The sequence below is a fragment of the Podarcis bocagei genome (assembly GCF_964188305.1).
Source record: "Podarcis bocagei genome assembly, chromosome: 15".
NCBI lineage: Eukaryota > Metazoa > Chordata > Lepidosauria > Squamata > Lacertidae > Podarcis > Podarcis bocagei.
In genome coordinates, this window is record NC_138141.1 from 36,601,929 (window position 1) to 36,627,808 (window position 25,880).

At 43.8% G+C, this 25,880-nt stretch overlaps 1 protein-coding gene across 4 annotated transcripts in view; it reads right to left on the bottom strand.

Moving 5' to 3' along the window:
- CALN1 (calneuron 1) overlaps window positions 1-25,880 on the bottom strand; it is a 151,778-nt gene that overhangs the window by 52,973 nt on the left and 72,925 nt on the right. For all 4 annotated transcript variants that reach the window (XM_081173197.1, XM_081173199.1, XM_081173200.1 and 1 more), the window contains one exon: window positions 22,876-23,000. In XM_081173197.1, the coding sequence (XP_081029323.1) occupies window positions 22,876-23,000 (125 nt within the window). The remainder of the gene's footprint in view (window positions 1-22,875; window positions 23,001-25,880) is intronic.

Below are 25,880 nucleotides of genomic sequence, written 5' to 3' on the forward strand. Positions count from 1 at the left end.
GAAAATAAAATACAGTGGTACCTTGGTTTTCAAAAGCCTTGGTACTCGGACAACTTGGAACCCAAACACTGCAAAACTGAAAGTAAGTGTTCAGGTTTGAGATTCTGTTTCAGAAGCCGAATGTGCTCCGTTTTGAGTGTTATGCTGTTTTTGCTATTTATTTTGCGTTTTTGTTTTTGCAGCTCTTTTTGTTTTGTTTTTTGTGACTGTGTGGCACATGTGTGACTGCAGCACATTGTTTACTGCTTTCATTTTCTGGAACAATGATCTTGTTAGATAGTAAAATTCATGTTAAATTGCTGTTTTAGAGGTCGTTTTTAAAAGTCTGGAACGGAATAATCCATTTTGCATTACCTTCTATGGGAAAGCACACCTTGGTTTTGGAACGCTTTGGTTTTGGAACGGACTTCCGGAATGGATTAAATTTGAGAACCAAGGTACCACTGTAAAATAAAACCAGGGCATTCACGAGTGCAATGATTTACCAGGGATAGGGAATTGCTCTTGGCAAGCAGAGAGAATTAGGAAGGGAGGTAGCTCAGTGGTTGAACATCTGTTTGCATACAGCAGGTCCAAGGTTCAATCCCCAGAATTTTCAGGTAGGGCTGGGAAAGAACTCTATCTCAAATCTTGGAGAGGCACTACCAGTCAGCATAAACAGTTCAGACAGCACAGCAGTCCCCATGAAAGCATTGCACGCTCTCTGTCATTTCCACAGAATGAATTTTGTGAGGAGGCAGTAAAAGTATCACTTCACATGACCAGTTTCACTCCAGCAGCTATAACTGTAACTATGGCTGGTGGCAAGGGTGGGGAGAGACATAAAACTGGAAGAAAACACTATGTATTATTTACAATGTTTTTCTGGGTTAGGCAGCACTGCCCATCTGTCTAACATCTTTCTTGGACTCCTCTCTCAATGCTGAGAAGCAGCAGCAAAACCAGGCTCTGAAACCTTAAGGTTGGCACTCGCCTGACAGATATTTTCCAAAGAATTTAATGAGTCCCGATTCCAAATGAAATTACTGAGAAAGAATTGCTTTTCTGCCATGCTGCTAGATACAAACTGGCTTAATCCGCACCACTCAAACTTGTGCGCAGATTGATTTTAGTGTTCTACTCAGTTTTTGCCTTTCCAAATTGTTCCGGTGCAGTTCTTGGCTCAAACAAAGGAACAGGGAAATCTGTCAATTGCTGTTTCTCTGAGTTTCTCGTTTTCCAAATCTTAAATTCAGTTCTCAGCATTTCCACCTGAAAATTCACCAGCATGTTAGTGTGAATTTCTCCTCACATGCTTCTTTTTAAAAAATGCATTTTTTCCTAATATGTACAAACTGATGTGGAATGTGGAGAACTGAATTTTAGATTGGGGAAAAATGAGAAATGAGACAAACAAAAAATGACAGGTTTGCTCATGCCTATGCTCATTTTCTGGGTGCTGATCTGTTGTCCTGTGAACACCCAGCTAAGAAGGACAACATACAGGGGTGCCAACTTGAATAAAATATTTGGGGGGGGGGTAGGTAAGCACCAGGCTGCATAATCGATTCTATGATGCAATGCAAGCACACCATTTGAATGACAGTGCCCAGAAACTTTAGGCCCCCCCCCAGCTCCCTCAAATACTGTAAGAACACAGGAAGCTGCCTTATCTACACCAGCATGGTGTAGTGGTTAAGAGCGGTGGACTCGTAATCTGGTGAACTGGGTTTGCTTCCCACATGCAGCTGCTGGGTGACCTTGGGCTAGTCACACTTCTCTGAAGTCTCTCAGCCTCACTCACCTCAGAGTGTTTGTTGTGGGGGAGGAAGGGAAAGGAGATTGTTAGCAGCTTTGAGACTCCTTAAGGGAAGTGAAAGGTGGGATATCAAGTCCAAACTCCTCTTCCTCCTCCTCCTCCTCCTCTTCTTCTATTTCTTCTTCTTCTTCTTCTTCTTCTTCTTCTTCTTCTTCTTCTTCTTCTTCTTCGTCTACCAAATCAGACCATTAAGTCCATCTATCTCAGTATTATGTACACGGACTGGCAGGTTTTCAGGTAGGTGTCTCTCTGCCAGCCCTACCTGGAGATGTGAGGGATTGGACCCAGGACCTTCTGCTTGAAAAGCAGCTGCTCTGCCACTGAGCTGCAGCCCTTTTGTGATTTCCCCCGCACCCCTGATAAGAGACACTTCCACTGTTGTACAACAAGGAATGTATAATCGCTTGCCTGCCTTATCCTGTTTTAATTAGGAAAATAGCATGGTTGAGGACTCCAAGCACAGCACAAATTAAACCACCACCTCCACCTCCAATCCACTAAGGAACAGAAACGCTCACACTGAAACAGCAGAGTGCACATATATTTGAAAAAGATTATTCTTCCTCCTTCTAGAAACGGGAGATCAGGTAACCTGAGTTCCATTATTTCTAATGCTCAGGCCGCTACTTATCATCCCTGAAGACAAGAGGAAGGTATCAGCAGGCTTGAGAAATCACAATGGTTTGCAGAAGTATGTTTAAAACAGCCAAGTGAGTCTGAGCATGTTCACTGGTTTTGGAATGCTAGCTGTTTGTTTGGGAATAGAAAACCAGGTGGAAATGGAAGATTGTGCCTGAAATCCTGTACACAGTCACATTTTGTTGCAGCTCCCACTCGTTATCTCTGTCCTGCCCCCAACTATTATTTCTGACGTCGGTCCTGTCAACATCCAATTCACCAAGATAAGCGATCCAGTATGCATGAATATGTCCAAACCTGAAGTACTGGTCTCTTAGCAACCGGAGTACCCTCTGTATTAAAACATAGCTGAAGGGAACCAGCTGCCATTTCCTACAGCCTTACACATACCAAACCAGCAAGTACCTATTAAAAGATTGACAGCCCTGCAAACAATGATTAAACACAATTCCTCTATGGACGTCATTTTGTGTTTGACTTACCAGTGCACTGAAACTGGGTACACAAGAGCCCTTTACTCTGTAACAGGTGAAGAGGCAAGCATGGCTGAGTGTCAGATGAACGCATACAATCACATCAAGGCTGGGTTTGTGCAGTCTTTAACTGATGCTCACATGCGCTCTCGCAAAATGCTCTCCGGCAAAATGACACCCGGAAGGAATATTGATACAATCACACATACAATCGCGTCCTGATTGCTTTGTTTCCCTGGCAGTGTTTCATAATTAGAACATCAGTAAGAGGGAAATGGTGCAAAAAAGAATAAAAGAATAAAAGGGATTGAAAAGCATAGAAATCTCTACATCAATTTTGGATTTAATTTTGGAAATTCTTCTAGTTAAACTAGCATTCAGATTGGAATTTGAGGCAGAATGAATTCACATGTCACCTGTCTCCTTCCTCAGCTTCCTAGGACCCTCAGAACACCAAGTGACCTCAGAGATTTCTTCGTGGGACCCTTACTGCCACAGCCTGGAAATCCCCTTCTCATCACAGGACCCCATTTCTATTTTAATTTCCAAGGTCTAGAGGTTTCCTACATCCACTTGGTTTTGACCCATAAAGCCTTAAATGGATCAGGACCATAAAACCTCAAGGACCACCTCTCCCCACATGCTCAAGCAGAAGACTACAAGGCTTCCCCAAACTGGCAATTGTGAATTTTATTGATCTAATATGAAAGGGAACGTAGAACTGTTTTACTACTAGATGGTCTGGAAGTTGTTAGGAGGAGATTATGCCATTTACTCTGATTGATTGCTTTGCCAATGCTATTTATTAGTTCCATTCACACATTATATCCAATTGCTTTAAGCTGCTTTAAATTTCATAATGTGTAACTTTGTTTCCTTTCCTGTGAATCCTATAACTCTTTGTAATTCCATTTCATACTGTTTAATAATGCCATTAGGCTTTGTTCATTAACAAACTGACTGGTTCAGTTCAGTTACAATGAGCTGTGTGCAGCTTTTGGGTAAGCTTCACTCCTGGTTCTACTGAATTGCTTCTGAGCAAATCTGAACCTCAATTGGAATCCAATGGCTGCATTGGCCAGGATTTGGTATGGCATGGGCTGAAGCTGGTTGGATCTTGAGATCAACAGACATCAGGAGAACACCTGAAGACAATTCCAACACAGATACAGGCTGGGGAAGTTCTCTACTTTAAAAGGCTTGTCGGAAGAGGAAGGTCTTCAGTAGGTGCCAAAAAGACAACAGAGATGGCACCTGTCTAATATTTAACAGAAGGGAATTCCCAAGGGCAGGCGCCATCACACTGCAAGTCCCATGTTCCTCTGTTGTACAGGATGGACCACCAGATCAAGTGGTATCTGCAGTGATCAATTGGGTATGGAAGAGATGAGGTGATTTCAGGGACATGAGGGCAACAGCACTGAGATTCCCAAAAACTGAGGAAGGGCTATAGCTCAGTTGTATAGCATGTGCTGAGCAATGGGCTCTGTGGGGTGGTGAATGCTTCCCTCTGTGAGGAACGGCTGTCAACCAGCTCCATCTGGTAATCCAGCTAAGGTGTTCTGTGTTCACAGTTTGCCGCAGCTTTCAGCTCGTCTCCCCCCACACAATGCAACAACCTTGACAACACAGTGGGAATGACCTTACTGAGATCTGCTCACATTCAGATGCAACTGCATTGCACTTCAGCAACTGGGTTGAGTCGCTGCCCTACTTCCACGAATCGCAGCCCAAACCCAGCAATTAAGCAGTTAAACAAGCAAAAAAGCAGCAGTACACAAGTCTTGTAAACAGGCTGTTAAGGGAATAATATTTTTGACTGGTGGCATCTAAAAATATCTTCAGAGAATTCAGGAACAGTACAAATGGGTTCTGTTCCAATGAGTGAATCACACCCTCTGCCACACACACAAAAAGTAGGATAGCGCTCTTATCTTCAGCTTAGAGGGGGAAGGATCAACAGTGGACTTAGAAGGCAGCCCCAGTATATGGAGCATGGCTCAAATTAGGGGCAGGGACATTAAGAAAGCCCACAACACACACACACACACACACACACACCGCCTTCAGTCAAATAATAGCTTCTAAAACCAGCAGCTACAGGGATCACTAAAGGTACAGGCTCTGTTCAATCTCATCTGTTGGAAGCATTATGCCTCCGAATGCCAGTTCCTGCGGGGGTGGGGGGGTCAGAATTGTAGAGTTTGAAAAGACCGGAGGATGAACTCTGCTAAAGGCAGGGTGTCACAACAGCATCCTTGAAAGGTGATAGTCCAGCACTGGTTTAAAAAGCTCTGCTGTCAAACTCATGCCAACAGGAACCCTGCTGGAGGTAATATGCATCTGAATACCTGTCACTGGGAATCATGGGGGTGCAGGAGCATTACTGTGCTCAGGTCCTGTTTGTGGGCTTCTCCTAGACATCAGGTTGGCTACTGTGAGAACAGGATGTTGAGCTAGACAGGGCTCTTTTCATGTTCTTACAGGGACTGCCCTATGTCTCGCCTTAAATCAAATCAAATCAAATTTTGTCAGCATGAGGAAACATCCATGTTCTAAGCCTCAACGACACTGGAATACACGGCACTGCTTCTCTTTCTTCGTCACAGTCTTTCAAGCTTATTTTTCCCTGCCTCCCTGAACTGCAGGTGTGCAGAGTGTGGAGTTAACAAACATTAAAATGCAATATTCAAATGAAATGAAATGAATTTGCGCAGATCTGAACAAAAATGAAACCTGAATGAATTAAAGCATATAACAGACTTTAAATTCAGAACGCAGCACCCATTTTTCAAGGATTTCCTCCTCCCATCAGTACCTGTAGCCAGTGTGTGTGTTTTTCCTCTGGGGGGGACGCAGGGGTACGCATACCCCTAAACATTTTGTGAATGTAAGTTTGGCCTCATTGAGGGCAGTATTTCAATATGAGTAGGAAAATGAGAGTACCCCTAAACATTTTTTTAAAGAAAAAAAGCACTGTAGCTAAAAAATGTGCCTCCTTCAGACTTGTGGTCAGACTTTCCCCCATCTTTCCCCAAAATACATTCCAAGTATTGCTCTCTCAATGCATTTTATAAAGGGTGATATATTGTGATATGAACCTTCCGCATTAGGTCAACGCATCAACTTATAATTAAAATTTTAATTTACACCTCAATCATAAGGGAAGGGGAGTGGTTTCAAACATCTGCTTAAAATTTGGTTACAGGATTTGCAGCTGTTGCACTTGTTCCCATCAGCTCCACCCAACCTGATCCGTGGTGAGATGCAAGATGTAAACCAACAACATCTGGAGTGCTACAGATCCCCAATTGCTGTCTTAAAAGAAATCCATCTGAACAGGCCACATAATATTCTTCATCACAGTGCTTGTTGTGATGGAGATGTGGAGAACAGGGGGCCAGAGTTCTTGGCCTATTTCTATGGCAGAAGGATGCTAATGCAGCAGTTCAGTTTTCACACTTCGTTTAGAGGCATTATGAAGTTAATTGGACCACAAAGTTGAGTCTAATTGATATTTGTATTGATTTAGCAATCTCCATGTCTCAATCCTGCTTGCAAGCTACACTTAGAAATAGAAGCCCATCATAATTAAGACAGGAGAGGTAATTAATTGATGTTTATGGTCATAGCAAAATGCCTTGCTCATTCATCTGAATTAAACCAGTGGCCAGTTCAATGCTGTGTCTGACAAATCTGACAAGGATGAACTTTGGAATGAAATTTATATCTCTATCCATTTATATCTATATGTGTCTTAGTTAAAATGTACTCAGGCATTAAATATAGCAATAAGCAATTTCCTTACATCCCCCCCCCTCTGTAACGATGCAAGATCATTTTATTTTGTGACCCTAAATTTAATCACAGTCCTCCAAACGCAGCCTAACACACACAGTGTAAAGTAAAACCAACACGTTCCATGATCTATTTCTATTAATGTATTAAATGCCAAAATATACTGCTCAACTTTTGTTCAACTAAGAAACCTTGATGTCTAGCACGCACTGCTATTCTCAACACTGTTGTTACCTTTCAAGAACACAAGGAAAGCCTTGCTAGCTCAGGCCAAAAACCCCACAGGTCTAGTATTCTGATCTCATGGTGGTGACCAGATGTTCAAGAAAAACCCACAGACAGGACCAAAAGGGCAATGAATAACCCAAGGAACTGGTAATAGAGGCACATCACCTCTGACAGTGAAGGTAGGGAAAAAATAGCCTCCATCAGATCAAGCAAGGCAGATATCAATGCTCATAACAGACATAGATTTGGGTTGGCATATTTTGAACAGCAAAAAAGAGGATGCTCTGACAACTCTAATTTTAAACACCTCTACTATATGTAGGCTATAGAAGCTGTGATATATTGCTGAGCGGGGCAGGAGAAGAGAGGAGGAAAGCAAGTCTTCAGCCACAAGTTGAATATCAAGTAACCCGTTCTACATTGGGAAGATGTTTGCTGCTAATGCTGCAGTTGTCCATGCACTGACAACCTCAAGAAAAGAGGAAAGCAAGTCTTCATCCACCAGTTATGTCAATATTTCATCCAGAAAGTATAGTCAGAGACATTTTGGCAAATTTAAAAAATCCACTCAGACAGAAATTTTACCCCTGAAAAAGAGGATGTGTTCTGGAAAAAGAGGACACGTGGCAACCCTAATTGTAAACTGTATCAGCCCGTGAGGAAGGCATACAATCCTGCCCCAAAATTCATTCATACTTTTAATGCCAGAAATAAACTTGGCATGAGCTTAACTGCAGCAACTCTCTAACCCTATTAACACTGACTGAAGACCATGCAAAATTGATTTTTTAAAACGTGTTATTTAAAACGTGTAATTTGTTTAAGTTAATGCTAACTGAATCAGAAAAGGGGGGCGGGATATGAAAGCCAATTAAGGCATTGCAGCAACTTCAAGAATGTCTTGGAAGGACGTGAGGACACTGGACCAGAGGGGTGACCTCTCCCCCCCCCCAAAAAAAAAACCACACACCATGGAATATGCATTTCAAGCTCTGCTGAGCCACTGGCACCCCTCTTCCCTTCTTTCATGCAGTTTATTCTAGTTCATTCTGCCCCACAGGTCTACAGTTTCATCAGCTTCCCCTCATTCTCACTCTCTTGCACTACCAGATCTATACAGTGGTACCTCAGGTTATATATGCTTCAGGTTACAGACTCCGCTAACCCAGAAATAGTACCTCGGGTTAAGAACTTTGCTTCTGGATGAGAACAGAAATTGCACACTGGCAGTGTGGCGGCAGCGGGAGGCCCCATTAGCTAAAGTGGTGCTTCAGGTTAAGAACAGTTTCAGGTTAAGAACGACCTCTGGAATGAATTAAGTACTTAACCCGAGGTACCACTGTATTGTCAGATACTTCCCCAATATATCTCTCACCATAGCGAGAAGGACTGTGAGCAGTAGAGCTGTGTCCCTACTCAGTTTACTGTTCTGGTGCCACTGATGGGAATTTCAAGCCCTTCTGAGGGGTCTTTCAGTCATGGTTGGTGCCCAGTGGGACTAGTAAGGTAGAAAGCAGGGAAAACAAGGGAGTTGGAGCCCAGGACAGGCACAGCCAATTAATTCCCCAAGGGCAACACTGAGACTAAGGAGGAGGAAGCTCACAGTCAGTGCCACTTCCTGAATTGGCTGTAAGTAAGAAGGTGGGTAGGGACACGGGTGGCGCTGTGGGTTAAACCACAGAGCCTAGGACTTGCCGATCAGAAGGTCGGTAGTTCGAATCCCCGCGACGGGGTAAGCTCCCATTGCTCGGTCCCTGCTCCTGCCAACCTAGCAGTTCGAAAGCACGAAGTGCAAGTGGATAAATAGGTACCGCTCTGGCAGGAAGGTAAACGGTGTTTCCGTGCACTGCTCTGGTTTTGCCAGAAGGGGCTCAGTCATGCTGGCCACATGACCCGGAAGCTGTACGCCGGCTCCCTCGGCCAATAAAGCGAGATGAGCGCTACAACCCTAGAGTCTTCCGCGGCTGGACCTAATGGTCAGGGGTCCCTTTACCTTTACCTAAGAAGGTGGGTAGGTTGGGGCAGTGCCCCATTCACCCTAATGAACCAGCCTCCATTGGTTTCTTTGTCTTTAAACCACTCTCTGACCACACAGCTTTTCAAATGGAAGTAAGATACATTGGGTTGCATCCAACTAAGTCAGGATTGCCATATTTCAAAAAGCGAAAATCCAGACATGCAAAATCTAAAAATTCAGTTTAATGAAATTCGTCAAGATCTGCACTTCTGACATGGGCTGCCATATGTCTGGGTTTTCATAGACATTTCAGTGATTTCCACCCAGATGCTGAGAACAAGGCTTTGTCCAGGAAATTCCAGATGTATGCCAACCCTAAACCAAGTCATGCTCTGTGTAGACCCACTGAATTTTCAACATGTCTGCTCTGATTAGGACTAGCCTTGGATGCAACCTATATGCACCCTGGGGATATCAGGGGAACAAACCCCACAGACAGAAAATGTAAACAAGCCAGATCCCCTTCCAGAGCTGCTGCCACAAAGTCAATTTTGAAAGCCTCCACCCCACAACAGCAGTATTGTGATAAGTGAGATGCAGAAAAATAATAATGAGAGGCCTACATTAAAATTGCATGAACACTAATAAATGACTTGCATTTTTTTTAAAAAAAACAACAACAATAACAACCCCAAAACCTTCTGGATGACTCAGCATAAAAAACCTACCCTGTGGTTCTGTGCACAGAGTCCTTTTTAGCAATACAGAGGAAAGTGTTGTCAAGTCACACTGAGTTTAATAACACAAGACTATAAAAAGAAAAGAGTTTGCTATGAGAGGTCTGCTATTGAGATCACTGTGGGACATAAAAAACACTTCCTCCTAATTATATAGGACCTTAGTCACAGGTACAGATCATAGCTTTCAGATGCATATTCAATGATGTGCTAAAATGAGAATGGGAATGCATGGTTAAGCGCTCAGATGATCCCGGCTGGGGGAGCGGGGGGGGGGAACACAGCTTGTAAATAAAACATTTTAAAATGGCTGCATTTTGTTCCCCTCGGTGCATTATTCATTTCTGTAATCACCATTTAAGGAAACGGGGGGGGGGGGGACTCACAAACCTATAAGAACTGCAGAGTTCTTAGACCACATTCAATGACTTGTATCTAATGCTAGTCTTGTGCAGAGTAGACCCATTGAAAATGAAGGACATGACTAAGGCTGGGCAATATCTGTTTTTCAACATCATGATATATCACCAGCTAAACACTGTGATATACCAAAATATCACAACATCTGAAATAAGGATGGAACTATGTACTGTAGAGGGGAACATCAGGGCTAGGTGATATCTGGCTTTCAACATTGCAATATATCACCAGCTAAGCATCACAATATACTGATATATCATGATGTGTGAAATCAGTATATTGTGATATACTGATATATCATGATGTGTGAAATATGTGGAGCTATGGGCTGGTTTCACAGTTTTCCCTGCATCATGATTTTTGTGTAGCGTGCACACACACACACACTCACATCATGATTGGTGATATATTGCCAGGTCGAAAATAATGAAACCTATACCACGATATGGACTTCAAACTGGTTTTGGACGATATATCCATATATCACCCAGCTCTAGTGTGCTCCACATCTAGCTGTCTACAAATCATGCAGTTTGTGGGGGAAGGGCTGTAGCACCTGTTTTACTTGCAGAAGCTTCCAGGTTCGATCCCCGACATCTCCCATTAGGGCTGAGAGAGAACCTAGACTGACACCCCAGAGAGCTGCTGCCAGTCAGTGTGGCCAATATTGTCATGGATGGGCCAAGATTTAAACTCAATATAAGGCACCTTCCTACGTCCCTTATGCAATGTACATAAACAAAGCAGGTTCACACATATAGATTTATAGTTCAACCCAAGAATCCTTCCCAAAACGATTGGTGAAGTAGAGACAGTTTAGCGTTCCCCTGGGTTGGAATTAATAAATGCAAGAAAGGGTGTCCAGGGTGCTTCAAATGCGTCATGCTCCATGTCTCTCCTAGCCAGTCTGCACTGCTGCGTAACTTGCCAGCTGGCGTCGGCAGCCAGACTCTGTAATACCATTCCTTTAGGGACAAACTTCTCATCGACTTTCCAAAAGGGAAAGCTATGAGCAGCTATGAGAAGATAAGAGATTGAATTCTTACAGATTGAATTCTTAGTTTGATCCTAGAACAAAGTACAAGGAGAGGCCCAAATTCACGTACCTGCCTTACAGTCCCTATAACCATGAAGGTAGTTTGCAAAAAAACAAACAAACCACCCCTCACCCTTAAAAACTCTCACAAGAGAAGTAGTGACCGCCCTCATCCCTGACATTTCCTCCCTTCCTGATGTAGAATCATAGAATTGTAGAACTGTAGAGTTGGAAGGGACCTCAAAGGTCATCAAACTCCTGCAAAGAGCCAGTGTGGTGTAGTGGTTAAGAGCGGTAGTCACGTAATCTGGGTAACTGGGTTCGCGTCTCCGCTCCTCCACATGCAGCTGCTGGGTGACCTTGGGCCAGTCACACTTCTTTGAAGTCTCTCAGCCCCACTCACCTCACAGAGTGTTTGTTGTGGGGGAGGAAGGGAAAGGAGATTGTTAGCCGCTTTGAGACTCCTGAAGGGGAGTGAAAGGCGGGATATCAAATCCAAACTCTTCTTCTTCTTCTTCTTGCAATGCAGGAATCACAACTGAAGAATACCTGACAGATGGCCACACAACCTCTCTTTAAAAATCTCCAATGAAAGAGAGTTCACCACCTTCCGAGGTAGTCCATTCCACTGTTGAACAGCTCTCACCACCAGGAAGTTCTTCCAAATGTTTTGTTGAAAAATCCTTTCTTGCCATTTGACTCCACTAGTTCAGGCCCTCCTCTCAGCTTGCTCCATCTTCCATGAAACAGTCCTAGAGATATTTGAAGGCAACTATCATATCACCTCTCAATCTTCTCTTCTCCAGATAAACAACATTCATAAAGGGGGGCTTTGACGAATGGTTGAGGGAGTTGGGTATGTTTAGCCTGGAGAAGAGAAGACTAAGAAATATCACGATAACCATCTTCAAATACCTGAAGGGCTTTTGCATGGAAGATGACGCAAGCTTGTTTTCTGCTGTTCCGGAAGGCCCTATACCCAGAGTAAGACAAAACAGAGCACATGTTTTCAGGACACACTGCCAGAGTGAGGAAGATTGTCATCTTGTAACCCCAGTTTGCTGACCACCAATGGTGCCCATTGGGGCTGGTGGGGCAGAAGATAGGCAGACCAACTGTAGGTGGTGGCAGAGCCAATGACAAGCAGAGCCAGCTAATTTTGTCCGATCCTCATTTCTGCTAAGTTCTACAAGGGCTTCAAAGTGTTTGTGCTTGACTGGAACAGGGGTCACAGCCTTTCTTTCATTGCCATGAGTTTAGATGGTGGCAACAGTGATTGATACCGCTGTGCTTGGCAAACTGAAGGAGATCCACAAAGGAGGAGGAAGCGTATAGGCATGACCATGTCTGTACTGGTCAGAAGTAAGAAGACAGGTAAGTGGAGAGCTGGCTGGGGATGGGCTGAGGTTGATAGGGGCAGTGTCCCAGTTGTGCTAATGAATCACCCTCCACTGTATACAATTGCAGCCTGCACTCTTTTCCTGAGCAAGCTATATTTGCCTCTGAGCTTCCATCCTTCCTGAGCAAGCTGTTTGCCTCTGAGCTTCCACACTTCCTGAGCAAGCTATATTTGCCTCTGAGCTTCCACACTTCCTGAGCAAGCTATATTTGCCCCTGAGCTTCCACACTTCCTGAGCAAGCTATTTGCCTCTGAGCTTCCACACTTCCTGGGCAAGCTATTTGCCTCTGAGCTTCCACCTTTCCTAAACAAGCTATTTGCCTCTGAGCTTCCATACTTCCTGAGTAAGTTTTTGCCTCTGAGCTTCCACACTCTGAGCTTCCAGCTCCCGAGAAACGGCTTTGGGACCTGCTTTGTTGCAATGGCAATCCAAATACTCTCACCATTAGCTTGTATAAATACCAATATTGTTAGCCCCGGCTTTGCCTTTCACTGACCCATCCTGGCCCAATGGGCTGCATGCATCATTGCAGTTTCCCAACTCACCCAAAGCCCACCTAGGAATTATGTGATTTCCCTCCCAAGATATATTTATTATCCTCTCTCCTCCTTCCTTTATCCTTTCCAACAATAGCCCATTATTATAATGCCTCCTGTAGGGGTGACTCAGCAGTGATGATCCCATTCACCGTTAGATATATTTCCAATCTGTGAACCGCATTTTTAGCCATTTGCAATATTAAAAGGAGCAAAGGGGGGCATTCGAGACAAAGGAGTTTGCATAAACCTGTCTGAGGCAGTGCAAGAATTGCCAGGCGTTTAAGCTGAAGTGGTGTTCCGGCTGCCTGAATTAATTTGCTCAAACGTAGACATCATTACCCATATGGCACAGTTTTAAATAGAAACCCTTAACGCACATCGGAATCCTCCCAAGACACCTGTTATGGATGGCATGTCAGTTTCAACCTGGCAATTTACTCTTGAGTTACACAATTTAATATCAATTAAAAATCACCTCATTGTGTGTTGATTTTTTAAGAGTTTTCTTTCAAAAGGTATGTGTTTAGGGGAAAGGCAAATCAAAATCCAAATGCTTTCACACTACTACAAATAATAAATGGCATTGCTAGAACTAAATTTTTGAGGGTAATTAGCTCTGGAGCATAGTATTCCAAATGCTATCACACCATAGAGTTGTATAATGGCATTATGATATTGGCAGGGTCCCCCCCCAGTTTCCTAATGATTCCTGGCATGAAATTTTCCCTTTTCACAGCTGCCACACATTGGATTTAGGAGTCACCTCCAAAATCTAGCAGCCAGGGTAACAAACGGACAATGGGGTGTACCTATGCCAGGAAACAAAACCAATTCACCACTGCGAGCTGGCTCCAGGAGGAGGAGGAGGAGGAGGAGGAGGAGGAGGAGGAGGAGGAGGAGGAAGAAGAAGAAGAAGAAGAAGAAGAAGAAGAAGAAGAAGAAGGAAGAAGAAGAAGAAGAAGAAGAAGAAGAAGAAGAATGGGAGGAGGAGGAGTTTGGACTTGATATCCTGCCTTTCACTCCCCTTAAGGGGTCTCAAAACGGCTAACAATCTCCTTTCCCTTCATTCCCCCAAAACAAACACTCTGTGAGGTCAGTGGGGCTGAGAGACTTCAGAAAAGTGTGACTAGTCCAAGGTCACCCAGCAGCTGTATGTGGAGGAGCGGGGAAGCGAACCCAGTTCACCAGATTACAAGTCCACCACTCTTAATCGCTATACCAAGCTGGCTCTGCAGCATGGAGAACTTGCCCAATCTTGCCCAGGAACTTGCCCAGTCTTGTCAAGGCTTATTTTGAGTAACCTGCATAGGATTCAGTGCCGGATTTATGTATAAGCTAAACAAGCTATAGCTTATTGCCCCACTTTCTTGCCCCCCCCAAAAAAAATTCACTATTAATATACTTCTTCTTAATTGTATTTCAGTTCAACAATTACTTTGATAAAATACATGTTTTGTTATGTGCAAATGGCTTTAGATACCTATTAGGTCCATAAATTACCATATAGCATATATTCAACACAAAAAACAGTGACAATTTGTTGTTGAGAAAGGACAGCTGGACATATGGGGCCCCATTACTTTCAGAAGCTTAGGTAAAGGTAAAGGGACCCCTGACTGTTAGGTCCAGTCGTGGCCGACTCTGGGGTTGCAGTGCTCATCTCGCTTTATTGGCCAAGGGAGCCGGCGTACAGCTTCCGGGTCATGTGGTCAGCATGACTAAGCCACTTCTGGCAAACCAGAGCGGCGCACAGAAATGCCATTTACCTTCCCGCCGGAGCGGTACCTATTTATCTACTTGCACTTTGACGTGCTTTCGAACTGCTAGGTTGGCAGATTTGACTTAACCCCCCCCACACACACACACCTTTTTTGGGCCTGTGGGCACATTCTGCCATAGGCAATACCAGAAAATACCAGAAAATGTGTTTGGGGGTGGCTAATCACAAAAGGATTCCTGCGGAGGACAACTCCACACACACATAATGCCCCCCAATCAATTCCTGTTGAAGGAACTCTCAATCTCCTCTTCTCTTTTCTACCAGCACAAATCCACTCCACCATTTATCTCCCCCTCTCTCCCACAGGAACATCACCCCAAAATGCACAGAAATAGATCCCGTCTCAGAATTACCTACACTAAAACTCTCTCTTTGTTTCTCAGAATCTCTGCTGCCTCTTCTCTCTCTATGGGCTGGCTAAGGAATCAAGACCCCCCCCCTCTGTTTACATAATCTCTCATGCCACCAGTGGGTGTTCAGGGTTCTTTCAATTATTAGCTGTGTGACATTTCCAGTTTTTAGAATGATTTTTTAAAATACCATATGAAACAGAACGCTAACAAGTCATTAGAAGTGTGGGGCTGTGAGTGGCTGGTGTGGGTGGGTGCCATTGCAGGATTTGCATGCCATGCCCACAGCAGGTTCTGAATTTCCCAGATGCCCCGATTGGCCAAACAAACAAACATTAGCAACTTTTCATCTAACCACTGCACCACACTGTTCTATTCCATAAGCCAAGCAATAAGTATTGCACATGTTAACCACTAGGTGGTGCCCTCCGCAAACAATTAAGTCCCCCACCCCCCAAAAATTATGTTTCAAAACACCGGTATCCAGTGTCTCATGTCGCAGGTAGTTGGTGCCACAGGATTTAATGGGCAACAAAAGCTTGAGTAATTTTTAAGCGCTGCTTGGAACTTCACAAAATGAATTAAGGCTTGCCTTCCCTGGCAACAATAAATAATGTACATCAGTAAGCTCTCACCAAAATTGGAGTGAGGTATACAAAATGCCCGTTTAAGAAAACGAGTGAAAATGGTCAGCAAGTCCATTTTCAATATTCTTAAACTTCCTATACCTGTGGCAATTTTTATCAGAGGCATCTGAAATTTGGCATATCTGCGGATGCCATCAGTTAGATCATGCATGGCAAGTTTCAAGTTACTAGCTCAATGGTTGCCAACTTTTCATAAAATGTATATACTGCTTGACTGTAAAAGCAGTTTACAAAAAAAGAATAAATCAATAAAATCATAAATAAAACAGTTTAAAGCGGCTATTTAACACACTCAAATAGTAACTAAAACCAGTGATCGTCTAAAAACAGATTTAAAACACATGTGCACAGTAGGCTTGTCTAAATGGACATGTTTTGAGTAGGTGCTAAAAACAGTACAGCGAAGAAACCTGCCTGATGTCAAAAAGCAAGGAATTCCAAAATGTGGGTGCTGCCACAGTAAAATATCAACTTCTTACAAATGCAGAATGAATATTATTTTGTACCTCTAACAGTGTCATTTTTGCAGATCGAAGCAATGGACATATATACAGTAAAACGATCTCACAAGTAGACTGGTCCTAAGTTGTTAAGGGCTTCATATACTAACATTAAAGCGTGCTCTTCATGGAGAGCACGGGTTGCGGTGGGGGCCACCAGGACACTCCAAAGTTGGGGGCGGGCTAATTGATCGTTGGCCACTGATGCAATTGGGGCTTCCCTTGTTGTAAGGAAGAAGTTAATGTTGCCATTTGTTGATTGACAGCCAGAAACGCTAAAACTCCTTGCACGAGGCTAGGGCTTCCTCTTTTCGCCCGTGCATCGGATTGCCCGTCCCCCCCTCCCTAGAATTAGGGTTGTTCGCTTTGACCTTGCTATGCCTGTCATGGGGTCCTCTGCTCTTGGGGCAGGGGCCCGGTAGGAATTTTGTCCATTTGGCTGATTGGCTGGGGCCATTTGGTTTTTGCCTACTGTGTAGCAAGGTTGTAAGGTTGGGGTTAGGCCTTGGTTTATGGTTTGGTTGGTTGAGGGGCATGGATTGGCTGTGCCTGCCCCTCTAATGCTGCTGCTGCAACGGATTCCATTAAAGGAATCAGGGGCTAACTATTGCTTGTCCACTCTGTCAAGGGGGCTCGGGCCATAGCAATGAGCTCCTGGTTGCATTTGGGGAGGGCTGAGGGCAGATTCCCTGCTCCGTCACTACCCCCAAGTGTATTCCCCTTTTCTGACTTTCGCATCGTGCGGAATGTCAGTCTGACCCCCATGGTGGGGGCAGATAGTCGCAACCGATGCCTAAGCGACCACTCACATTTTTGTATTTTAATAAAGTTTTGGCCAAAATTATGCCTAAAACCTTAAACAAAATTCTGTGTTAATGGGTTAATGGGTTAAAGGTTAAAGGTTAATGGGCCACTGTTAAAACAGGATGCTGGACTAGATAGGCATTGACCTGATCCGGCAACCTCTATGGTTGATGGGACTGTGCAGGGGTCAAAAGGGGCCTGGGCTGGTAAAGAAGTTCATGAGGTATAGTGCAAAAAAAATTAATAAGGAACTAAAATTCTCATAGATAACTGGCATGGGCATGTGCAGAGTGCACCTGCCTTGCCGTTAAGGAACATCTGTATCTAATAAGACAATTCCACAATACAACGGTATTCTTAGATTTACAACACAAACTCACAAACCTCCAGCCCACTATTCACACACTTGTCAAAGCTCATCAGGTCCATCCATCTCATTAGAGAAGGTAAAAAGTATGGTTTCATTATTTACACTTGCTTTACTTCCTTATTCCTTCCTTCATGGTGCTTGAGCGCTAAGAAATGTTGATGATATATTGATATTCCTTGACTTTATTTTGTTTACATTTGGAAGGATTGGGTTGAGGCCCATGGAAACTTTCTCAGTTCATCAAGGAGCCAAGAAAGCCACCAGTTTGGGAAAAATTGACGTCAAACTTTGAGGTTTATAATAGCTGAACCTGTCCTTGGTTTGGGGTGGGTTCCTTTGCACCAGTCACCTTAGCTAAAGGGGTGCTGTTTAAATACACCCAGCTCACCACAGTGGACAATTCAATGACCTGGGTGCAGTGTGCTGTATCTTTAAGCCAGCTTTAGATCAGACAACTCATCACCTAGATGACTGACCTTTGTCAACTGGATCGCCTGAGCGCCTTGGCTGTGCTGCAATTTGTTCCCAGGCGAGAGCGATCAGTTCTGCCCTAGTTCACTCTCAGCTGGGTCCATTTGTGCCCATGCTATACTTCTTCAGAGTGTAAGGAGGGGATCACACAAGTGAATTATTATCTTTACAAAGCAATATCCATCACGTAGAACATTGGAACATCAGGGGGAATGGGTCTCTCTTAGGCTTCTTGCAGATGTGGCAGTTTTATAATTTTTATTAATGACATCTTGAAGCAATTTCACAATGAGAGAAAGAGAGAGAGAGCACAATTGCATATGCAAAAATCTTTCAAAACCAAACACAGATACCTACTAAGATGCAAATCTTCACTGAGGAATCTTGTTGAAATAAGAAAGCCTCCCACCAGTAGCATTGTATAGTCTTATACTCCATGAGCTTAAGGGTTGTGGCAGGTGGGGGTACTAGGCAGGGGACATAGCGTGGGTTGTGTGAGCCCCGGGCACACAGATTTTGAGAGGGCACAAAGTAGGTGCTCACACGCATCCCCAGTACAGCTGGTGTTCCTCTCCACCCACCAAGGGCCACACCAACTAGCTGGGCTCCCCCCTGTGTGGGCAGGCAGGCAGGCAGCTCAGTGTGGAACCACATTGCTCTGGTATGGGTGGGATTGCTCTAGCAGTGGTGGCAAGGGCTAGGATGGCACCCACTTGGGCAGTGCACACGCTTTTGTGCCCACCCTGGGCACCGGTAACTGACACTACACTACTGGTACTAAGGAAGGCTGCTGAGAAAGAGTACACCACCCTTTGAACTGGACCCTAAGCTAAAGTTTCATTCGGTGAAGTTTGGTTTTGAGACTCAGCACCATTTGACATGGGAGAAGGCATTTAGAGACCCTGCTGAGCCCTTAAGTTTATGGGCTGCTATGCTAGCAAGAAAGATAACAAAGGTAGTTATAAATAGAACAAAACTACTGCTAAAAAGTTCAAGAGAGAGATCATCCTTCTAGTTTTTGTTTTACTTCAGCCAGTATTAAGGGGAACAAGCATGAATGCTGTTATAGAGATCTCAGAGAATCCAAATCATCTTCAACACAAATGGAACTTTCTGCCTCTCATTTTTAAGCGCCCCTAGGAAGCAAATGTTTTCAGCTTAGCTGAAAGACTGGGACATCACCAGGAAGCTATGATTGCAACAAAAACTGTGCTAGGGGAAAAAATGTGTTGGGAATTCCCATGAGAAAACTGATTGTCTAACAGGTGAAGAAAAACAGACTATTAGCAAAAAGCTCTAGTGACATTATGCAAAAAACAAAACAAAACCCCACACGTACACAGATACTTCGTGCAACTCAAGCAGGGGTGGGGGTGGGGACAAGGCAGAAACCAATGTGCTGAATTCACACTCACAGTTTTTATAACACAGCTATCAGAGAGAGCATCCATTATGCCTCTTTCCACTATGGAAACTCATTCAGAAAGACACATTTCTGTTCATAACCAAGTCTACGAGTCGAGCCCATCTACAAACCCTGAACTGGGCATCAGAATGTGTCCATGCGCGTGTGTGTGTGTAACAGGTGTCCCTTAAATAGAACCCATTCATACCCAAAACTCTCTGTAAGATTAACCAGAATGGAGGAAGTCAGGTCTGAAGCATTGCCTTCACATCTACACACCTGCCCTGTCTGAAAGTAAAAATTAAGAAGGGACTGGTCATGTGCAGCTCTCATGTCCCACCTCACTGGATTGTTGTCTAATACTAATAAACAAATTGTGTAAAACAGGGATGGGGAAACCTGTGGCTATCCAGATCTTGCAGAACTACAATTCCCAATAGCTACAGCTCACATGGGCTAAGGCTGGGAGGTGATGGGACCTGGAGTTCAGCATTATTTGGACAGCTGTTGTTGTTTAGTCGTTTAGTCATGTCTGACTCTTCGTGACCCCATGGATCAGAGCACGCCAGGCACTCCTGTCTTCCACTGCCTCCCACAGTTTGGTCAAACTCATGCTGGTAGCTTCGAGAACACTGTCCAACCATCTCGTCCTCTGTTGTCCCCTTCTCCTTGTGCCCTCCATCTTTCCCAACATCAGGGTCTTTTCCAGGGAGTCTTCTCTTCTCATGAGGTGGCCAAAGTATTGGAGCCTCAGCTTCACGATCTATCCTTCCAGTGAGCACTCAGGGCTGATTTCCTTAAGAATAGAGAGGTTGGATCTTCTTGCAGTCCATGGGACTCTCAAGAGTCTCCTCCAACATTTGGACAGCTACAAGTAAATGCATCTCAGGGAGGTCAAGGAGTCCTAGCGGCCTCTGATTGTGAAAATAACATCATAATATAAGCATAGCCCCCTGGGTCAGGCCAAAGGCCCATCTGCTTCAGTATCTTGTTCTCACTGTGGCTAACCAGATGCCTGTGGGAAATCAGGGAGCAGAACGTGGCACAACAGCATTTTCCCCTCTTGTGGCTTCCAGCAACTGGTATTCAGAAGCATTGCTGCCTCAAACTTTGGGGGTAGAAAATAGCCATTATGGCTAGTAGCCATTGAGCGCCTTCTCCTCCATGAATCTGTCCAACCCTCTTTTAAAGCTATCCAAGTTGCTGGCCATCACTGCCTCCTGAGGGAACGAGTCCCATAGTTTAAATATGTGCTACTACTACTACTACTAATAATAATAATAATAATATTTTTTTATTTATACCCCACCCATCTGGCTGGGTTTCCCCAGCCACTCTGGGCATCTTCCAACAGAATATTAAAATACAATAACCTATTAAACATTAAAAGCTTCCCTAAACAGAGCTGCCTTCAGATGTCTTCTAAAAGTCTGGTAGTTGTTTTTCTCTTTGACATCTGATGGGAGGGTGTTCCACAGGGCGGGCGCCACTACCAAGAAGGCCCTCTGCCGGGTTCCCTGTAACTTGGCTTCTCGCAGTGAGGGAACCACCAGAAGGCCCTAGGCACTGGACCTCAGTGTCTGGGCAGAATGATGGGGGTGGAGATGCTTCTTCAGATATACTGGACCGACGCCATTTAGGGCTTTAATATTTTTTTGTAATAATTTTTTATTGGTTTACAACACAAATATACAATTTTATCCAATTTTTAACAAACAAATTCTCTCTTTTTGGACTTCCTTCAGCTTCTCTGACAATCATCCATCTTTACCTCTTAATTACACATTCCTTCTACCATTTAGGGCTTTAAAGGTCAGCACCAACACTTTGAATTGTGCTCGGAAACATACTGGGAGCCAGTGTAGGTCTTTCAAGACCGGTGTTATTTGGTCTCGGCGGACGCTTCCAGTCATCAGTCTAGCTGCCGCATTCTGGATTAGTTGTAGTTTCTGGGTCACCTTCAAAGGTAGCCCCACATAGAGTGCATTGCAGTAGTCCAAGCGGGAGATAACTAGAGCATGCACCACTCTGGCAAGGCAGTCCGTGGGCAGATAGGGTCTCAGCCTGCATACCAGATGGAGCTGAAAACAGCTGCCCTGGACACAGAATTGACCTGTGCCTACATGAAGAAGTCCTTACTTTTATCTGTCCTAAACCTTCCACCATTCAGCTTCATTGGATGTCCCTGAGTTCTAGTGTTATGAGAGAGGGACAAAAACCTTTCTCTATCCACTTTCTTCATGCCATGCATAATTTCCTAAACTTCTATCATGTTGCCTCTTACTCGCCTTTTCTCAAATTCTGCAACATTTATCTGTAAGGGAGTTGCTCCATCCCCTTGATAATTTTTTGCGGCCCTTTTCTGAACCTTTTCCAACTCTACAAGATCCTTTTTGTGGTGAGGCAACCATAACTGTACACAAGTTCTCCAAATGTGGTCGTATCTGTCAGTTTGCATTTCTTAGTACAGAAAGTATTGATCTGATACGTAGAGATCTTCCCTATTCTAATTAATTCAAGAGGGTTTTGGAAGCTTCTCTGTGTGAAAGAAACAAGCAGAAGGTTTGTGATGTTTGGGTTATTCCTTCAGAGAAGCTCAGTACAACTGGTTTAAACTGGTTCTCTTATTTCTTTCTGTCAAGGTCATGCTGACTACAAAAGTAAGGCCAGAAGGATCCTGGGTTTCACTTTCTCTTTCTGCTGTGGTGTTCTGTACATATTATGTACAGTGTTAAGGTTTAGACTTATAATAAATTATTGTAAGTCTAAGTTAAGTCTGCTGCAATTGGATTTCTTATGGACAGTGCCAATCCTGAATGTATTGGATTTGTGACCATTATGCTCATTTGCCTTCAGTAGCAGGAAAGCTCTGCTGGATGAAATACAATTGCCTCTGGTCTATTTTTGGGAATCCTGCAATGCGTTTTATTCTGCTAACTATACAATGGAGTCCGCTCTGAATCAATATTGAGTAGAACTCCATGACAGTACCATACTGTAATGGCATGATGATATTGGCAGCTTTCTTTTCAATTTCTTTCTTAATGATCCTTAGCATGAAATCTGCCTTTTTCACTGCTATGGCACACTGGGTTGACATCTTCTTTGAGATGTCTACTGTGACCCCAAGGATTTGCTTCTGGTCTCTCACCTCCAGTTCAGACCCCATGAGTGCATATATGAAATTAAGAGAGTTGGGGTTTTTTGTTCCAACATGCATTCTCTTGCAGCTTCCCAGATTGTTGATCTGACAAAGGCCCATGGGAGGAGTTACCTTATGCCATCTTCAATTGGACTTCAACAGATGCATGGGAAGATGGAATCAAGTTCCTGTGATCAGCGATCTCACAATTATTATTTTTTTAAAAGTGAATATTTTAAATTTTCAGACACACTACCAAAGTAACCATTTTCTGGCCCATCCCATGCATATCTTTCAACTCACGACTTGCAAGGTCATAAGAATTTAATTTTTAAAAACGGATCGCCATGATTCTCCAACTTGTTGGTGAATCATCCTTACCGTCCAACTCTTCCACTGAGATGTTGGCCAACTGCTCACTGTCACTGCCAGCTGAGAGTGACCGGTTCAGATAGTTCCCCTTGTACAACAGCCCAGCCGTGACATGGTGGAATGGCATCTTCTCCCTAATGGGAGAGAGAAGAAACTATGTGAGATCTCCTTTGATTAGTGATCCAGGCTTCTTCAGGAAACAAAGCAACAAGTAATTCTGGAATGAGTAATAAAACAAAGGGTGAATTAATTTGACTGAATAATAGAGATCTTCAAGAGATAAGGTGGTTGAACACCACTGCAATGCTTTTTATTTATGTTCTGAAATATTGTGTCCTCTCTTTCCCAAGGGGACCTCTAAGACAGTTTATGGAAATGTGAACACCAAATATTAAATATGTAACACACAGCATCAAAGATCTCCACTGCATCCGCATCAGAAATACTGCTTTACATATGGATAACTTCAAGCCATATCCTTCAACATCCCAAACTTAACTTATCCCCCAAATCTTTCCTATAGAACCAAATATGTATTGCTTGTCAAATCGTGAGCAGCATTTGATGCAAGTGGGCTTTTGTAAGGGACTGGGCAGAGGAGGAATGGTGGAGACAGCCTCCCCATCCTGACCCTTCCAGGGGGGAGGAAGAGGAGGAAGACTGTATAGATTTGCAACAGGGGTTTGAGGGAGACAGCAGCTCAGAGACAGATGAGGGGGGAAGTTGGGAAATCATGGGAGAGCCAGAGCAACACCTTGCTGACACGTTGTTCCTCGAAAGCATTCCAGCCCTCCCTCTCCCAGAACCTGGCGAGCCTTAAAAGTAGGAGAGCAAAGAGCTCAAAGACAGAGGGCACGTAGAAGCACCTGTAGAGGAGGTGATGAAAATGATGAATAAGGAAGTGGGAGAGATGGGGGGGGGATACAGATTCACTTGGGGCAACGCCATTATCCAAGAGGCTGGGTCCTATAGCCTCTCTCTGTAAAGATTGAAATACAAAAGGACTATAAGAAACTTGTCCTTGTCTTTGTACTTTCCTGGGCAACCAGCCGGCAGCCACTGACAGCATCCTGACAGCTTTTATTGGGAGGGTGTTCCATAACTGTTGTGACATAGCCAAAATGGCACTGGCTTTTGTGCCCACCCACCTCATCAGTGACTCACAAAATGCGAGAACATAAGAACAGCCCACTGAATCAGGTCAATGGCCCAATGGCCAGCATCCTGTTCTCACAGGAGCCTATGAGATGTCTTTGGGAACCTGAACAGAAGAGCACTCTGCCTGCCTGTCACTCCCAGCAACTGGTATTCAGAGGCATACAGACCCTAACATTGGAGGTGGAATATAGCCATTGTGGCTAGCAGTCATCCACAGCCTTCTTCTCCGTGATTTTGTCAAACCACTGGAGAATCACAGTACCAGTTGGGGCTGCAGAGACCAGGAACTCCCATGTCATCAGCACCACCAAAGTGACCTCTCTGGGGTGCAAGCCTGGGCAGTTTGTATAGAGGTCTTGGGTTGTCCAGACAACAAGACCCCCTCTCAGTCTCACTGATGTGCTCCAAACAAAAGCATAGCAATACATTTGGCACCAGCTTGGCTGCCACAGTTGCTGGAAAGAGGAGTACAAGATGCCATCCAACCGTCTTAGACACTCCACTCTGAATTTGTTCAGGGTTTACTCCTTAGACTTTTCTTCTCTCAAAGATGTCTCCCAAGGTATATTACTGCACTTAATATATATTGCAGATGGGAACCTATTTAAATAAATCTTAAGCTTTAACCTGAAGGCTGGATTACTGCAATGTGCTCTATGAAGGGCTGCCCTTGGGTCTGGTCTGGAAGCTCCATCTGGTGCAGAACGTAGACTGCTGATGAAGGCATCTGGAGAAGTAATAGTGACACCACTCTTAACGCAGCTGCACTGCCTGCCCATCTATTACCAAGCCAGGTTCAAAGTCCTTGCATTAATTTTATAAAGCCCTAAACAAGTGAGGTCCATGGTACCTCAAGGACTACCAGAACCTTTATATTCCAGCTTCATCACTGAGATCATCTCCAGGAGTGCTGTTGGTCATCCCTTGAGCTGGCAAGGCTTTAGCATTATGAGCCCAATATTTTTGGAACACTCTGCTAATAGAGATTCAGTAAGTGCCTTCTGTTTTAACTTTTAAATGACTGCTGAAGACTTTTCTGTTCACAACTATGCAGACAATTAAGAATACAGTAGTTAGCCAATTTCTGATTTTAACTTTTTAAATATGGTTTTGAATAGATGGTTTTGCGGACAGTTGTTGTGAACCATTCTGATATTTTCTTATTAGTGGTTTGTTTCTTTGTTTCTTTGTTTGTATGTGTGTGTACACACACATAAACTACACACACACACACACATATATATGCATAAAACATTTGAATCCAGTAGAAGTGCCCATTTATTTTCATTTACACATTATGAAAACTGCAGCAGTTTTCTTTGCTATCAGATCCTACTCCCGTTTCCTGCCACAGAGAGTTAAAGGCCACTTTGCATCCTAATCTATCAAAACTGCACTTCCAAAGCACCAACTTACTCATCAAGTGTCCTATAGAAAAGAAAAAATCGATGCACCTTTTGCCAAGTCTGAAATACTGGATAGCTTTTGGCTTGCTTGTTTCCCTACTGGACAGAGTGTTCCAAAATTGTCCCATCTTATCAGCAATTGTCCCATACCGAGCATGTGGATGTAAATTACATCAGTATCTTTCCCCCCTGAACTTGCTGCAAAAAAAAATACAGTGAAGGGTTTTATTAATGCCAGTTTATTAAGTTAAGATATGGCTTGAAACCAAATGCTTAAAATTCAAGACACTCACGTATATTGCATTGGAGACCTGATTCAAAGGAACAACTAAAATCAACCTCCCAAAATCCATTGCCTTCCTTCTTAGTATCTAGGACCCCTTGGGTTACTAGCTGTGATTAAGAACCACAACCCAAAGCCTCAAGATCACCAGTATCAAAAGTTTTGGG